Source organism: Trichosurus vulpecula, chromosome 2, assembly GCF_011100635.1.
Source record: "Trichosurus vulpecula isolate mTriVul1 chromosome 2, mTriVul1.pri, whole genome shotgun sequence".
Lineage (NCBI taxonomy): Eukaryota > Metazoa > Chordata > Mammalia > Diprotodontia > Phalangeridae > Trichosurus > Trichosurus vulpecula.
The window spans coordinates 77,707,871-77,725,937 of record NC_050574.1 but is presented as its reverse complement, the minus strand read 5'-3'; the positions used below and the strand labels follow the sequence as shown (position 1 = coordinate 77,725,937).

General features: G+C 41.5%; 1 protein-coding gene across 1 annotated transcript in view; it reads right to left on the bottom strand.

The window, feature by feature from the left end:
* KIAA0319L (KIAA0319 like) overlaps positions 1–18,067 on the bottom strand; it is a 91,282-nt gene that overhangs the window by 42,835 nt on the left and 30,380 nt on the right. The window contains exons 3-8 of the mRNA XM_036743234.1: positions 15,872–16,557; positions 11,719–12,016; positions 8,074–8,175; positions 4,926–5,023; positions 2,918–3,005; positions 633–725 (exon numbers count right to left, since the gene is read on the bottom strand). Coding sequence (XP_036599129.1) covers positions 633–725; positions 2,918–3,005; positions 4,926–5,023; positions 8,074–8,175; positions 11,719–12,016; positions 15,872–16,557 — 1,365 coding nt within the window. The remainder of the gene's footprint in view (positions 1–632; positions 726–2,917; positions 3,006–4,925; positions 5,024–8,073; positions 8,176–11,718; positions 12,017–15,871; positions 16,558–18,067) is intronic.

The following is an 18,067-nucleotide window of genomic DNA, read 5'->3' as shown; positions in this document are numbered from 1 at the left end:
ACTCCTGGACGAAGTTGGTTGGTGGCATTAGAGGCTAAAGAAACCCCTGTGACAAAACAATCCACATGTAGTAGGAAAGGAAGGCTGAGCAAAATCTTCACAGAAGATCTACAACATTGTCTGCATAGTGGTGAGGGGTCAAGAGTTCTCTATGCTTCATCTTTCAATAGAATCTATTTCCAGGGGTGAGAAAACACTATGTCACCCTAGGAGAGGATAAATAGGAAGCTCAGTGAGTGGTATGGAAAACTCTCCAGGTAAGGTTTCTGCATCTTTATCCATTATTCACTCTGCTACCATGGGGAAAAATCTTGTGATATTAACACACTCTCAGTTTAAGAGGTAGGAATACAAACTGGGTAAAATTTTAAAATCATGAAACTCCCAACTAAAAGAATTTTAAGTAAACATGCAGCCTTTCCACCCCTAGGTATATACAAGCTGCTTTAAATCCATTCCAGTTCTATGGCTGGGGGCTTTAACCACCTTGTACTGCACAGGAGCAGCCAAGGGAGACTCACAATGACCAAAGTGATGCCCTGGGGCTGCATGCCATGCCCCCATAGGGCACTCACTCTGCAGAGCAGGGGGAATTGCTGATTTCAGAATCATACACTAGAGAAAGTACTTACGACTGCCATCAATGACTGTGGAAGTGGTTGGCAGAGAGATCTCCTGGAATTGTGGTGACACAACAGCAACAGGGGGCTGATTCACATGGGGCTCTGCAAGAACAATGACCCAATAACATAAGAAGAACATATGGGTTTTGTGGTCAGGTAAAGAAGAACCTGCTGGGCTCCAATGATATAGCTTGATAAGCCTCTCTAAGCTGGTCACTGGGGAGAGCATAAGGCTCCTGTAGGCCATTTCCAGGTAATCAAAGGTTAAGTGACCCGATTCTTTTTATTCACCAGGAAGGTCAGGAGACTGTGAACACCAACTTGTAAAAAACCTGCTCACATCCAAATCTAACTTAGCTACCCTTCAGGCTGAGGCTGAGGCCTCTCACTGTGGCTGCAGGTTATACAGGGTATGAATGATATTCCAGCAACAGAAGACAGACCCACCTAAGAGTGGGCCTATGGTGGGTCTCCTATAGTAATGCTCTTGAGACTACGTGAATAATTTCCCAGCAATCACTTCGTGGCTTCATGTATAGCTTATGAAGTTGTATGATCTTATCTCTGCAGATATAATTATTAGCCTTGTATAGCAACCACCCTAAAATGGCTGTAAACTGCATGAACGGTCTCTTTTCTTTTGTAAATGATCAATCAGGCTCTATTTTTGGTCAAGCAAAAGACAGACTGCCCAGTACCTAGACTGAAGAGCTTAAAACTTCTAAACTGAGGTCTGGAAAGGCACAAAGCTCAAGGAGAGAAAGGTGACAATTCCTACCTCAAAGTCTCAATGGGTCATGGAGGTGACCTTAGGTTCTCAGAGACCCTATTATCAGAGCACAAGTTCTGATAAGCCCTACAAAGCTGGAAAGTCTTTGGTTACAGACCATAACACTGTGTCTGATGTTTGAGGACTAACTTAACTAAGTATACAGAGGCTCAATACCAAGTCAAAAATATAAATAGTCCTCTGGTCTCTATAGCCCCATTCTGTTTCCTCAGCGATGGCTCCTTCATCAATATTTCTCTTCTGAACAAGTGCTGTGACATGAGCCCAGCAATGACATGAGCCCAGAATTCAAGAGGAGTAAGAGGGTAGGTCACATCTGAGAACCTACATGGCACTTTCAATGAACTCAGATTGCTGGCTGCCACAAAGGCCCATCTCTTTAACACCAATAGAGCTTACCACTGATACAGAATAATCAGAGAAAGGCCTCAAATGCATTGGTTGGATAGTGTATGGAAAAGATAAGTTTAAGAAGATCAAAAGATAAGGAATAAGCAGCTATATAACGCCTATTATGTGCCAGGCACAGGGCTAGGTGCTTTACAAATACTGTCTCATTTGAGCCGCACAACAACTCTGGGAAATAGGTGCTATTATTCCTATTTTGCAGTTGAGGAAACTGAGGCAAACAAAGACTAAGTGACTTGCCCAGAGTCACATGGCTAGTAAGTGTCTGAGGCTGGATTTGAACTTAGGTTTCCTGACTCCAAGCCCAGTGTGGCATGGAAATGAGTGCAATCCTCCATCACTGAAAGGACTATCAAAGCCAAGAGGCCTGTGATTACAAAGCTCAAGGAAGGCAAATTGATCCCCAGAATAAAATAAAATACCCACAAATAGGCTCTAACCTATTTAGCTTTGCCAGTGAATGAATGGAAAGGGTTATAAGAACTTCAAGATATGGACGTAAAGGTGGCACTGAAAGAGGCACCGAAACACAGGTTTTGGCTTCTGCGGCATCTTCCTCCCTCTGCTCTGCCCCCATTCTTCTAGAAATGCCAAGCAAGAGTCAAGAACATAAAGAGTTTTCCTATGATCCATTAACAAGCCAGCTGCAGGAAGAATCTGTTTGAAAGGAGGAAAAGTTGGCTCCTACAGTGAAAGAGGAACAGTGGTGGATGTATGAAGAACTCTCTGTACAGTCCTGCATCTCTAGGAGGAAAATAAATGATCATCCCCCAAGTGCCAGATGATAGGTTCTCTTTTCTTTAGACTCTGGCTCTTGGCTTTCTCAGGCCATTTTCCTGAAGCATATGGTGCTTTCTCAGAACAGCATGCTTAGAGAAGTCCTCCCAAACAGTTCTTTAGTAAAATTGCTGGGCTAGGTTCTTTCTACACAATGGTCATATTACCAATGCCACCCTCTCTTGCAGATTGTTTTAGCTAAAGCCAAAGCAGAGACTTTTCCATAAACATAAAATCACAATAAAATTTGTAAAACATTCCAAAGCCTAAATTTCCTTCCTCCTTAAAATCTTATAACCCAAGACTGGGATCTACGTACCTGGATTTATCGTCACATTCACATATCCCTCCCCGTAAGAATTCTGGCCATGTACAACCACTTTGAATTCATACAGACCCGGGGTGAGCTGTAAAGAAAGAGGAGGGGCCTTATTAGACAATCATGAGGAACCAACAACCTGATTTACAACAATCCCCAAACACAAAGCCTTGAGTCCTAGACTTTAGCATATAATTTCTTATTTTGTATAAATTTTATTTTTCAAATAAACAAAACTATTTTCTTTCCCTTCAACCTCCACTTTGACTATTAAAAAGAAAAAGAGAAAAACAAAACCCTTGTAACAAATATGCACAGTCAAGCAAAACACATTCCTGTATTGGCCATGTCTAAAAACTATTCTCAGCAAACCTTAGTGGCATTAGTCACAGAATGAGAAAAAGGGAGTGGGGAAGAGCAGGCCAAGCAACAGACTGGAAATTCAATTCAGTAAACAATTATTAAGGGCACCTATATAAGACACTGTGCTAGGGAGCTGGAGATACAGAGATAAAATAGGACTGACCCTGCCTTCTGTGAACTTATCTATAGTAGGAGAGAGAAGACAAAGACAAATAACATGAGTGCAAAGGAGATGGTCTTTAAGGTTATCTTTTGGGAAAAAAAAAAGAAAAAGACATACTTGCATAAGAGATAAGAAAAGAAAGAAATCACTTATTTATAGCTGAAGAAAGAAAAAGAACAGAAAGTAGGACCTGAGCTGGGTCCTGAAGCAAAGACAGGATTTCAAGAGACCGAAGTTTAAAGGGAGACCATGAAAAGCAAAGGGAGGATACAAAGGCTGAGAGGCACAAAAGGGTAGAATTAGATCTCAGAACAGAAAATAGTCTGGTAAAGGAAGGGGAGGCAAGTTTTTAAAAAAGCTGGTGAGTTTGGAGCCAGACTATCAAGGTACTGTTTTATTCTACAGTCAATGAGGAAACTGCTGGAACACTTTGAGCTGGGAAGTGGAACGGAATGGGGAGAGAATGGAGGCAGGGAAACCAGTCAGGAAACTACTGAATTAATCCAGGCAAGAAACAGCAATGGTCTAAACATTACACCAGGGGTAAAAAGGATGGGGATTAAATGAGATATTGAAAGGATATAATCGAAAAGACTGAAGGACTGACTAGATGAAGAAAGGGGAGGGAAGAGCCAAAAATGACTTTGAAATTTTCTGTTTTAATGCTAATTCTAATAGTAATTACCCCTGGGACAATATGGCAGGTTTCAGTTTTCTGGATGTCAATGTTCCTATTAGGGTAATAAGTAAGGCCCTCTACACTCTTCTAGTTAACAGAACTGGTCTATGAGGTTTCAAAGATGATCTTTTCAAAACTAAAACACGAGAAAAGGCATCTGGAGGCATAGTAGAGTTCTGGGCTTAGAGCCAGAAAGACCTGAGTCTAACTCTGGCCTCAGACATTTACTAGCTGTGGAACCCTGGACAAGTCACATAACCTCTGCCTTAGTTTCCTTATCTGTAAGATGGGGGTGATAATAATAGCACCTGCCTCGCAGGGTTGCTGTAAGGATCAAATGACATAATATTTGTAAAAGCATTTAGCAGAGTGCCTGGCACATCATAGGCACCACGTAAATGCTTATGCCATTCCTTTCCCTAGAAAAGTGTAGAATAACCACTAAATTCCATTACAACAAGGAAATGCTCATAGCTATGTGGATCCTAAGGTCAACTGTCTTGTGAGGTCTAAACTCCTTACACTACTGCTACAAGCTGTTTAGCAACTATATTTATAGCCAACACCATTCTGCCAGAGAAGTCTTTCTCACCAAAAATGTCATCAACTAACAAATATTGGAATCCTGCCAGTCAGGCCTTTGAAGGATTCGGTTCTGAAGGCATGCTCAGGATCTGAGCGCTAGAAGTCTCTCCTGACCCTTCTGTATATAGAAAAAAAAAATCTTACCTGGTATTACACAGTTTAGGAAATGGGTGGGCAACCCTTACCCCCCCTCCCCCATACATAGGGAGGAAATTCACCTTGGAGAGCTTGAGGACCTGGGAGTGCTGTCCTTCCATCTCCCCGCTGTAGTTGGCAGGGTGAGTAATCAGCTTCCACTCGTAGGAGTAGACTTTGCCTAAAGGAGGGCCAGTTACAGAAACCATGAAAACACACACCCACGCCCCCCAGGGTGAGGGCATCCACCGTGCCCACCGGTAATTTTCATTTTCATATAAAACGGATCTGAATTTCAGACTTGGCCTTTACTTTTACAGGCCTCATCTCAAAGCTTCTCAGGAGCTAGACTGCATGGGATCCACGTAATCTGCCTGAAGATAAGGAAGGATTCACCTGACTCTGCTCCTGTCACTGCCTCCTGCTCTCCACGTCCCCTTCCCAAATAAAAATTATAAGTGTCTGGACGCGTGCCTCTGTGTGTGTGTGTGTGTGTGTGTGTGTGTGTGTGTGTGTGTGTATGTGTGTGTGTGTAAAAATGGTGGCATCCTAAGTGATGCCATGTTAGCGGCGACTACTGATTCTTACTGACAATATCTGCTCTGGAATTTCCTCCTCCCAACTAGCAGAGATGAACTCACTGGAAACAAAGACCGTTTTCTTAAAAACTTCTTTTGCAACAAAGAACAGCAACGATTTCTAAATAACACGGTTCGGAAATAGCTTTGCATACAGTGCTAACAATGCTCGTCTCACTGAGGTCATCACACCCTGGTGAGTTAAAAGAGTTGCTCAAATCCTGCTGAGCCAAATAACATCCTGCAGCAAGCAAGGACTGCAGGAGATGGCCCATTTAAAACAGGCCCTATTTAAATTCATTAAAATCAGATAGAGCGCATATCACAAAAGTCCTACCTCTCTGACGTCATGGTTTCTAGTTCAGAATAAATCAAGGAGAATGTTTTGTTGTCCCAATGGAGAAAATGGTCCTCACACTGCTTGGAAGCAAACACGTAGACAGGAAAGCAGAGCACCATGCAAGGAGCCCTGGCTCAAATCCTATCTCTGCTACTTTTTAACGGCATGACCTTAGGCAAGTCACTTCTCTTTGAGCCTTGGTTTCCTCATCTGTAAAATGAGAAGGTTGGACTCGACCTCTGAAATCCTTTGTAGCTCCAATTTTATGATCCTACACCTCAAGCTAGGTGAGCGAGCTATGGAAGGACTCAGTGTAAGTGATCATTTTAGGTTTAAAGAGAAGAAAATATCACCCGTGGCAAAAATATATATAAAAGGAGAAAAATCTGAGTGAGAATCAGCTCCTTCCTTTTTAGTGAGTCCAAACGGCATTTGAAGGTTAGTGTTCCCTTGTTTAAATGAGTAAGAATTCAATTCCAAGATGTCCTGTTTCTGAAGGCCTGAGCTCATCTTACAAACACAAGACCTCTGTCCACACAATACTTTCTTCTTCCTTTGACAAATGCAGTCTACAGTATGGCCCAGGTTTGTGCACTGTGACAGGATCACAGCACCTTAGAGCTAGGAGGGACCCTAGAGGTCAGCTGGTCCAACCCTTTCATGTTAGAAATGAGGAATCTGAAGCCCTTAGAAATGGGGCAAGGCAGCCAGCTACCTTGGACAAGTCATGTCCCTTCCCTAGGGTCTTAATTTTTCTAAGAGTCATGTGCTAAGGGTGAAGAGATAGGAAATGTATACAAAAAGAGAATTAGAGTTTAATGTGATACCAATATGACATCTCTTCCAGGTGCAGTTAAAGAACAATCCCCTTCTCTTGTGTCCCACCCCACCCCAACCCCCATGGAAAACAGGTACTCCTGGATTTGAAAAAGGACAATATCCTTGGAGCAAGGAAACGTGAGAGAAAAACTAAACTAGTGCAGAGTCCAAGCACAGTAACAATTAGGAGTCTGTTGGGCAGAATACTGATTTGATCAATTTACTGAATATAGTAAAGAACTGGGGGGAAGGGCTGAATGAAACCATTTAGGCCCTAGTTAATTTTGGGTACAAATCTATATTAATTTACACAAATTTAAATGCAATTTAGGGAAAAAAAAGCATACTAAAGTCAAGGGATTCTCACATAGAGCTGAGGCAAAGTAACTAAAATCCTACTCTTACCATTGCCTCAAATTTTCAAATGCCAATGAATTTGTTTCCACCCTTAATTCAAAACCACCACCAGGGGGAAGAAAAAAACCTCAACTTCTTGAGGAAGGTGGAATGAATTGATAAGAAAACTTAAGCTGTGAAACAAAAAAATACAGATCACAGCATTTACATTTTTTAAAACTATTTTCTGTATAAACATGATATTTAAAGTAGGGCACAGGAACTAGTAGCATTATAGGTAAGTGAAATGTATATACCTAAAATGGAAACTTAAATGCAGAAAGAAATACAGCTATCAGAGATATTAGGAAAATCATGTGACTTCAGCTAAAAGGGTCCTTAAAAATTATGTCATTCAAATTTCCCATTTTTTAGATGAGGAAACGTAGAATCAGAGAGGGGAAGTCACTTGCCCAGTGTCACACAGAAAACAAGAGAATCAGAATTTGAACTCAGGTCCTCTGACTCCAGAGCCAAGGAAACTTTATTCAATAGTTGTGTTCTTGAAAAGTTATGTGTGTATAAATAAAATATTTCAAAATTAAAGAATCTTAGCATCTGAAAGGGCCATCTAGTCTAACATCTTGCCTTCTTCTGGAAAATCCTCTATGGTATCCCTGAAAGGGGGCCAGTCAGACTGTTTAGGTTCTTTTAGGTATGGGAAGGACCCTTCCACCCAAAGCAGCTCATTACACATAACTGGGCAGGTCATTCTGTTAGAAAGTTTTATGCTACAATGGGCCTATTTGTCTTCCTGTAATTTCCAGCCACAGGCCCTTGCTCTGTCCTCTGGAGCTGTATAGGGCAAGCCTCATCCCTCTTCCATTTAATAGCCCTACAGATAGATATTTGGTGGTAATTATTATGTTTCTCTCATACAAGCTAAAACATACCTGGTTCCTTAACTGTTACTCATATAACAAATAGCACTATTTAAAGAAATCTTTCGTAATACCAAAAACCATCTCCTGAACTATGTTTTATAAACAAAATTTTAGTTCACTAATTTTTTTAAGTGGCACAATCATATTAACAATGGACATTCTGAGAGCTTTAAAAAATTAAGCTCTTCCATCAAAGAACCCTCAGAGCTCTTACCTTCCTCTGGTGCTGGGATGACAAAGGCATTTAACTGAACTTCATTCTTGGGCAGGGTCATCTCTACACTGTCTCCTGCAGATACTACCAACTCCTTTATACCTGGGAAGAAAGCATATACACCAGAATTAGCAACGGAGCTAATGGAAACTTCTCTTCATTATGTGGCCAAAATCCAGTCTGTAAAAGGATAGGCTATGTCAGATGTTCCTCACCACTTCTAGTCTCTCTCTAATCCAGCCTTCATCCAGGTTTCAATCTTCATTGTGCCAGCGTGCCTGCTGTAGGAGTTCCAGCTAAGTAAATCCAACAGCTTTTTCCATAGTCCTAGGTCAACTTCTCTGTATCACCTGACACTTGGCAACTTCCTCCCTGAAATCCTCTTGCCTTTGCTTCTAGAACATCATATAATCCTAGTTTTAGTGGACTACAAAATCAATCTGAGTAGAAGTGTAATATGGCAGCCAAAGACAGTAAAGTTCTATGGAGCATGGCCTCCAGGAATAAGGGGATGATACTGGAGTCTGTACACTGTATTCTACATTAGACCATGCAGACTGTGGTGTCCTGTTCTGAACATCACAGGTGAGGAAGGGCACGGATATGATAGAAAGCATGCAGAGTGGGGCGACTAGGATCAGGAAGGCCCCAGGGTCCATGTCATAGAAGGATTACACAAAAGCATTCACAATGTCTGGATGGCAAAGAGAAGGCCCAGAAGGGACATGGCCTGCTTCAAAAACTGGAAGGATGTCTTATGGAAGGATTAGACTTTTCTGTTTAGCCCCAGAAGCCAGAACTAGCAGCAAAGGATGGAAATTACAAAGGGATGTCAGAAAAACTTCCTCACAATTACAGCTATCTACACATGGAATGGCCTTCCAGGGGAGGCAGTGAATCCTCAGTAGAGATTTTCAGACAGGCTGGATGACTACTTGTTAGGTGAACTGTAGAAGGGATTCTTTTTGGGGTTGGCCTCACTGACCTTTGAGGCTGCTTCCAACTCTGAACTTTAGTGATGCCAATTCCACTTTTCCTACTTTTCTGTTCTCCCCCTCCTGCCTGTCCCCCGACACCCAAACTCCTGCTCTATGATCTAATTATGAGCCTCTTCAAGGCTACAATCACTTTCTCATAGATTTCATCCAATTTCATTGCTTCACTGATCACTCTTATACCTGTTATTCTAACATCTATAACTCTAGCCCTTACCACTCACTGAAACTCCAGTCATATTTCTAGTTGTAGGAACAGTTCTGTGTTTTTACGTGACATTTCTACTGAGCCAATTCTGCCAGGATCTCAAACTAAACTCATCTTTTCCACCAAAATGGCTTTCCTTCCTAATTTTTCCCATTTCTATCCATGGCATGATCCTTTTAGTACTCTGGGCTTGAAACCTCAGTCATCTTTGGATATACAGGATGAAGAAAAGGGAGGAAGCAGTCACTAAAGCTTGTCAATTTTTATTTTGCAATATCTGAATCATGACTTCCTTTACATTCCTATCAACTCCAACTTATTTGAGGAACTCACCACCTCATTCCTGTATTACTGCCACAGCCCAACTGTTATCCTTACTTCTTGACTTTCTCTCCTCCAATCTACCCTAAAAACCAAGGCCAGGTTAATCTTCCTAAAGAACTGACACCATTCCCTGGCCCAAGAACCTATAATGCCTCAAGCTGATTGAAGTGTCAGTCCAAACTTTTAATCCTGGCATTTATTCAAAAGTCTTTATAACCTGATCCTTCCCTACTGAGCCTCTTCCTTTATCTTAACAAGAACCTTTCACTTCATTCAGATCAGTTTCCTGGTCACTAGGGCCTAGTGTCCCTTTTAAAAGCCAAGCTCATCTAATTGTCATAATGTCCCTCCTCTTCCCCTCTGTTAATCAAACCTTTACTTCTCCTCCAATTCTAACTCTACAAAGATGAAGCCTTTATCACTACTCCAGTCTACACTGATCTCTTCCCTTCCTCTGAGTTCCTACACGAATAGGTCACAGGTCTAGATGGTCTTATATTCCTCTAGTTGTCTTATTTCCCCAATATCATAAGCATCTTGAAGTCTTCCTCCCACCACTCCCCCAAATAGCACCTGAGCACATGGGAGCAGCTCAAAGCTTCTTTACTTGGCTGAGACCTAACAACAAACAAGCTTTGAGGAATGGTGACATTTTGTTTTCACGGCAAATACAAAGCGTCCACATTATACTCACCTCCTATTTGGAACATTATGATTTGGGGAAAATGAAACTTCCTACTATGCTGTACAGTGGTTTTAAGTCTCCTGTGTTTCAGGAGAGGGAAGAAAAGGTCACTAAAGTAGTTTCTGAAAGAACCCACCTATCTTCACCTGTTACTCATAGGACAAAAAAAAAAAAACAAAACTTACTTAGCATCATGCAACCTTAGTCCTCTACGATTACACCAAGAATTTCAGGTATTCTGCCTGAACACAATCATCATTTCAGTGCTAATAGATTCTGGAAAAACCCTGAAAACAGCTTCAGGTTATATCACTACCAAATGGAAGAGAGAGGGGGGAAGGGAGAGAAAAAGAGAGAGGGAGAGAGAAGAGGGAAGAAGAGAGAGAGGAAGAGAAAAGCAGAGGGAAGGAGAGAGAGAAGGAGAGGGAAGGCAAGAGAGGAAGAGGGAAGGAGACAGAAAGAGGGAAGGAGAGAAAGAGGGAGTGGGAAGGAGAGAGGAAGAAGGAGGGAGATAAAGAGGAAGAGAGAAGGAGACAGAAACAGGGAAGGGGAAGAGAGAGAGAGGGTGAGGGAAGGAGGGAGAGACAGAGAGGAAGAGGGAAGGAGAGAAAGGGAGAGGGAAGGTGAAAAAGGGAGAGGGAAGGAGAGAGAAGGAAGAAGACAGAGAAGGAGAGGGCGAAAGAGAGAGGAGAGAGAGAGAGAGAGGGAGGGAGGGAGGGAGGGAAGAAGGGAGGAAGGAAGAGGGAAGGAGGAGAGAGAGGAGGTGGAGGGGGAAGGGAGAAAGGAGGAAGAGACACACACATATACACACACTTCCATTTCATTGGCTCTGCTTTTCTCCCCTTTACGCTTATCCAGGGAAAAGATCAGCTCAGTTTTCTCTATTAACCATTTCCTCTTAACACTTAAGACCAGCACCCCTAAAGAACAGACTCAATGTTGTTAAGGCAACGATCTATGTATAAATCCCTCTTCCTGACGGTTGCTTTAAAAATAAAGATGCTGTCAAAACCATAGAGACAAACATCTGACCTACTACCAGCCTTTTAGATGGCAAGTGGGTGCATGTATCCAACACTCTCTTCCCACCAGGCTCCGTCTGCTTGGTTCCTCTGAACATTACTGAATTTTACAAGAACCTGGTGCTCTTAAGTAGCAGGATAATATGCACAGTGGAATCTGGCTCACAGAGAGTGAATCTCATAAATTTCCACGTGCTGTAAGCTTGCTGAGCAAAAAGAGCAGGAGGCGCAGGTTACATTTGCTGGAGAGATGCTGACAGAGCTGATGTTTCTCCAGTCCACAGTATTCAGAAATCAAGCCTTATTCTCTTCCCCTTTTTTGAGCTTCTAAAAGAGACAATGCTCAGATTTCTTGGCTTTCTCATCCTATCTTTAAGTTTGGGGGCAAAGAAGCCCTTTGGCCTGTCTCACCTGGGGTTGGTGCCACAGTGCTTGGGAAAGAAGTAGGGGTAGTCTGGTGAGTAGGGATGTTATCAGGATGGGATGGAATCGGTGGCAAAGAGGTAGTGATGTGATTATTCCCAAAGTTTCTTTCCGGCAAAGAACTGGGAGTAGGAATCGACCCCTCTAAGATGTCAGGCTGGACAGATGTATTGGTCAGCAGACTGAGATTCTCTGTTTTCCCTGTAGCTGACAGGCCCAGGGTTAAGGGATTAGAAGAGGTAACCAGATCAGGGGATTCCAGCAGCCTGGGAAATTCCTTGTGGACCTAAAGAAACACAGAGATTTACCATATAAATAAGTAAAAGCTATGCAGTTTTCAATTCTTAAAGCAACAGTTCAGATTTTGCTACCATAGTACTATAAAAGCTCATTTGCAAGAACCGTGCTCTCCATTAGGGACACATATTTTCTAACTCCAACGTTAAAAAGAAAGCTCTTCTGTTTTGTTGCCTGGGGGCAATAGGAAGACCATAAGGTAGGATAGGGTGACCTGGGGAATTTGGGGAAAGGTGTTTCCTCAAGCAGGATTTTCCTGGAATTACAGAGAAAATCCATAAGACCAAACCAATGCAGAACAAAAAAGTTCAGATGTTACCATGGGTGAGCAAGTAGGTTTTCTGGATATTAATTCTTTTCAGAACAGTCTGATAGAGGGAAAGTGGGGGTTTGAGCTGCATTCTCAACACACACCCCCTCCCCCACACTGAGAAGCAAAGCCAGTTCTAGCAATATACTGCTATAATCCAAGATGACAAAAATAATTTCCTTTTTTCCACTGCAAAAATTCCTCCACTACTACCTATTTCCATTTCTAGTGGGAGCCTGCAGGATACACACAGGATGTTTCGACTAGTTTTATCTATGCTGTCCATGTGGGGGACATATTTGGTAAAACACACGCTACTCTGGAAACATCTGTTTTATATTAAAAATGATTCACAAAAAAATTCAACATCCAATTCACTTTGATTTAAGATCCAACTGTATTAAAATAAAACAAAACTCTACCACTTTCTAATCAAAATCAAAACAGCAGAAAAGACAGCAATGTCTTCCTACACCCTACCTCCTGCCTAAGGCATGTTACTGACACAGGCCCACGCAGTGGCAAAGGCAGCAGGGTTTGGACAAAAACCTGAGATGACCCAGTTCTCCATGAGAATCAATAACTGAGAAACACAGCAGGACACAGTTTAATGTCGGTGGATGATGTGCTCTCTCTGCTCAATGTCTCCCTAGAGAGATATACTTGATGAAAGAGTAGGGAAGTCATACCATGGCTTTCATGATTGCTCTTATTAATTAATGGGTGGTCAGTGTCAAGGTTTTTTTTGTAGATACCACTCAATCTTCCTCTTCCACCAAATATGAAGATGTCAAGTTTTAAACAGGTCTAAGTTAAAACAAATTAGTATGAGCATATCCTGCTGTTCCAATGCCTATATTACCTAGAACCCAACATAAAAATATTCTGACTCATTCACTAAGTTTGCCAATTAGGTAAACAGATTAAAGAACAAACTTCTTAGGAGATTAGCGGAGAATGAGGGTACCTATAGGAAACATAGGGAAGAGGTGCTGGGTTTCAGGAAGGGTAATACTTTTCAAAGAGAAATATTGCTCTGTAAAGATTTATCTTGTTTTTTTTTTTTAAAAAGGGGCTGAGGAAACAGCTGGACTGTCAAGGCTTTTTGCTGATACAATGAGCACTCCTATATGATTAAGGTTCATGAGTTTGGGGAAAGAGTGCTCCACAACCTACTAACAAAGATGAAGGACCGAGCAAAATTGACCTAGAGATTAAAAATTTGTATGAAAGGAGTAGAAAAAAATGAACAAGATAAACTATTTTTTTTGCCTGAGAACTTTAGGAGCTTGGAATTCTTCCCATTCAACATGCTATAAGTCTCAAGAATTAAGAGGAAGACTTGTCAGATATAAAATGATAGCATATTTTTAAAGTTTGGCAATAAACATGAATTTGGTAGAGGGTCATGCAAACTATAGCTTTCTCAGCTCTCAATTCAGGAAAAAGCTGAGAGAGTGTGTGTGTGTGTGTCTGTGTGTGTCTGTGTGTGTGTGTGTGTATGTCTGTGTGTGTGTGTGTGTATGTCTGTGTCTGTGTGTGTGTGTCTGTGTGTGCTTGTGCATGCGCATGTCCTAGTTTTTGTGGGGAGTCAGGGGCTGAGAATTCATTCTTCAACGGAAAGGATAGCACAGGGATGTTTGATTGCCCTAGTTCAATTATCTTTTCATTTATTTGTCTCACAAACACTCACTGGCTTCATAGAGAATGGAAATGATATACTTGTAAAATGAATAGGTAGCAATGATCATGGTAGAGGAGAAAAAGCACCAGATTTCTTGAAAGCCAGACTTTATGTGAGGAAGATTTTTACTTCGGATCTTCATTTCCTGAGCTCAAGGACAGCAATTCCTCTCCTTGCACAAAAGATCATCCTGATTATTTTTGCAGCAATTGCCAAGGGCCAAGTTACTTGTACAAGATACCAGTTCCTAATCTGCACTACTTTATTGTCCACCTGCCAAAATTCTGGAAGAGGAGGGAGATAGCTTTAAAAGAACAGCCAAAGCTTCCCCCTCTGCAAATGGAGAAGACAGAAATACAATGGATCTATAGACATTCCTTCCCACTTCTAGAATTACAGAATGTCTACCAAATCTGTTTTTTTGTATAGGAGAGAGAACAAAGGTCAACTGTTTTGGGGGTTATATTTTTTTTGTTAAAACAAAAGTTATAATTTTTAAAGAGATAATGTGTTTTTCCAAAGGAAGGAAAAACAAATTCTGATTAATTCAGCACCTTTGCTGTTTGGCAGATATTGCACAAATATATAATGGTGATTTGTGTTAACTTTTTTCTGCACTAGCTAGAGAGAGAACAGTAGAAGCTGGCTCCACCTGCTAGCTGGCTATCACTAATTAGCACTGCATAAATTTCTTCTCCTTTCCTTTTCATATTAAGTGTGGGTTTGACCTCGAATACCCTCTCCCAAAAGCAAAGTTATTCTTCTTGAGATGACATTCTCAAGAGCTTGCCATTCTGCAAGCAACCTGTGACCTGATATATTAAACCCAATGCTTCATCAGCAAACTTGCAATAATAGCTCTAAGCATTTTCTTAATATTTGCTCTGGGGTTAAGAGATTTGCTCTTTTCCTGGGCTCTACAAAATGCTAAATGAAAACTGACAAGAGGAAGAAGAGGAATAAACCAAGACAAACCACAGCAAAAACAAGACAAAGTAACCAAAGGTGAATGAGTCACGCTTTTAAAGCATATAACTGGGAAGAGCAAATATTGAAAAGCAAATTAATCTCCACTGGTCGCATTTTCCTTTGCATACAGCCCTCAGTGGGTATTCATGGCAGAGACCGTTTGGCTAGGGTCCACATCCTGTTCCCCAGCCCTGCAGATCATGTCTCAATCTGCAGTATCAGGCGTGGCTTATTCAGATTGGAATAGAAGTTACCTCATCGGGAATGTAAATACATAAGAGATAGGGAGGAGGGGGTTGCTTAGGGAGAGAAAGAAATCGACTGCAGCAACAGCAAGTGTTTTCAATCTGGCAGAAAACATTGCAGAAGCATAGATGGAGACTACCACCCACATCCCAGCACCTACCTGTGGCCAAAAAAACAACTAAGGCTGAATAATTAGCAGGAGGGGTTTTTGTTTTGTTTTGTTTTTTACTTTTCCACACACAAAATAGCCTTGGGATGATAGCAACTCTGTCTTTCCTCTTAGAAATCTTAGAAATGGGTCTTAGAAATCAAAATTATATAAGAGATTAATCTCCTGGAAGGGGAAAGAAAAGAGGGAGGAATACAGTGGGGAATATAGATGATATGAAAACAAATCAACCAAAATTTATTTTATAAAAAGTGAACTTCTCCTAGGTTAAATAACCCTTCTGGGAAGCATTAGTCATGAAAAGTTGGCTCGCTTCAGACAGTATGCAACTCCTTGGCATAAGAATACTGTTCTCTACTACTAGTCACACACATGCATAAATGCATACCGGCATCAGACCAGATTTCATGGATATTCCCTGCTTCTTCATCAAAAGGTATTAATCCTTCTCTCTTCTTGTCCTTACCTCTGCAGAGTTATTGGTGCTTGAACTGCCCAGATCTCTGGAGTTATTTATTTCCGAATGCAGCCCTGACTTTTTCAAATTCATATTGTCTGCTGAGGAGGTGTTTTCTTGGACTAGGAGTGTGTATGATCCAGCCTCAAGGGCCTCTGGAATTTTCTGATCCTTCGGGTTGGCTTGACTTGACCCCCTGTCACTAGCGAATTCTGTTACTGTTTCTGTGGAAGGCCCATTGCCAAAATCACGAGGAAGGTGTCTTTGCTGAGGTTTCTTTTTGGAACTCAGTGGACCACCAGGGGATGATGACTTTTCTAAGAGCGGCTCATAATCAGATGACCTCCGGGTCCTCTGTAGTGCCCTGCTCCACCCTAGCTCTAGAAGGTTCACTGTATCTCTTTCATGTGGAAAATCCAAATCTTCCACAGTCTGCACTTTATGTAAAAACACCAACATTGAGTAAGAAGTGTCTGTCCTGGAGACCTGGCAGCTTTGGGGATCACTGCAGTTCACCTTCATGCATAGATTTTCCAACCACCAAAAGACATGGCAGTTGTGATCCTGGCAGCAGGCAGCCCAACATGATTGTAGAGAATGAGATCCCTCTAGAAGCTGGAGGTGATTTTCTCCCCAAGACCTCAGGCTGACCCCAAGTTGAGTGTTCCCCAGATGGCACCTACTCCCACTGGCATCTGAGAACAAAGAACAAACACATTTTGAAATGATATAAAAACAGAAACTACTGCTTAGTAGAGAGCTGTGAACATCAACAACCTTTAAGTCTATTTTGAAGACTAGTTTTTTAAGATAAAAGAGTAAAGGAGCTGTCTAGTGAATAAAGTAGAAGAATGAGACAGGGAATATTTTAGCTTTGAAGAAATTATGTGAAGAAGTCTTTCTACCCATTTACTGAGGGCTCCCCTCTTCCTCACTATGCCCCTCTACATATTTTTGGTGAAACATGAAAATCTTAGCCAAAACAAGAGCATGATAAGGACCTATATTTGATCAGTAGCCATATAAGCTGCTAACAGATCAGTGAGCTAAACAAACATAAATACATCCTTTTGATAGTGGCAGAATAAAACATTATTTTAAGCAGCAGCTCTGGCTCTTTGTCCCCTCAACTTTTCTACAGTTTTTCTAACCTGTCATTTGAAAATGTTGTATTGATCATATTCCTTGCCTTCTTGGTGGGTAAGGGAGGAACTGGAGGAAAGGAGAGAATTTGGAACTCAAAATTTTAAAAGGATGAATGCCAAACAAAAATTAATAAATTTAGTAAAAGAAAATAGTTTTGTTTTGTAAATCATTGTGGTGGCCAATCTCTTCAAAGAATCCAACCATGTATGTCTCTGATCCATGTCAGGAGAGGGATTCTACCAGAATGACTTGTCTGATCAGAGACTAGGGCATGGAAGTAAGGCACTGGAAAGGCAATGTGGCATAATGGATAGAAAGCTGCCTTTACATACCGGCAATGTGACCCTAGCTAAGCAAGCCACCAAAGCTGTTGTGCCCCAGGCAGCTCTTAAGACAATAAAGTGTCCCTCAGGAGGAAGAAGCTTCTCCCTAGAAGCTTCCTACAATGACAAAGTCACAAAGCCCATTCAAAACCAAAGGAAACCAACCAACCACCCCAACCTTTTACAATTAACCCAAAAGTTATGGGCCCCGAGCTCTGGCTTAGTCTAAGACTCCTGAACTGTCAAGCACCACATTCTCTGAAGATCTGCCAGATTCTTTCTGCTTTCAGGAATGAACATTCAATTCACGTTCCTTGGTGAAGACAAACTACCTGCTGGGACCAGCTTTACTTAGGAAATTGAGGGCTCCACAAACATCAAGAGTTTGCTGTATTCCATTTCCCAATTTCTTCTGATAAATTATTTTTTTTTTGGAGGGGGGGGAAGTCAGGGCAATTGGGGTTAAGTGATCTGCCCAAGGTCACACGGCTAGTGTATCATGTGTCTGACGTTGCATTTGAACTCAGGTCCTCCTGACTCCAGGGCCGGTGCTCCACTCTGTGCCACCTAGCTGCCCCTGATAAATTATTTAAAAAAAATTTTTCTTATTCTAAACTTAAGCACCAAAAAAGAGCATTTCTATATACACCGAATAACACAGAGGATTCTCTATGAAACTTTGAATCTCCATTTCATACCACTTGCTTTTAAAAGTATATAATAATTTTAATTTTAG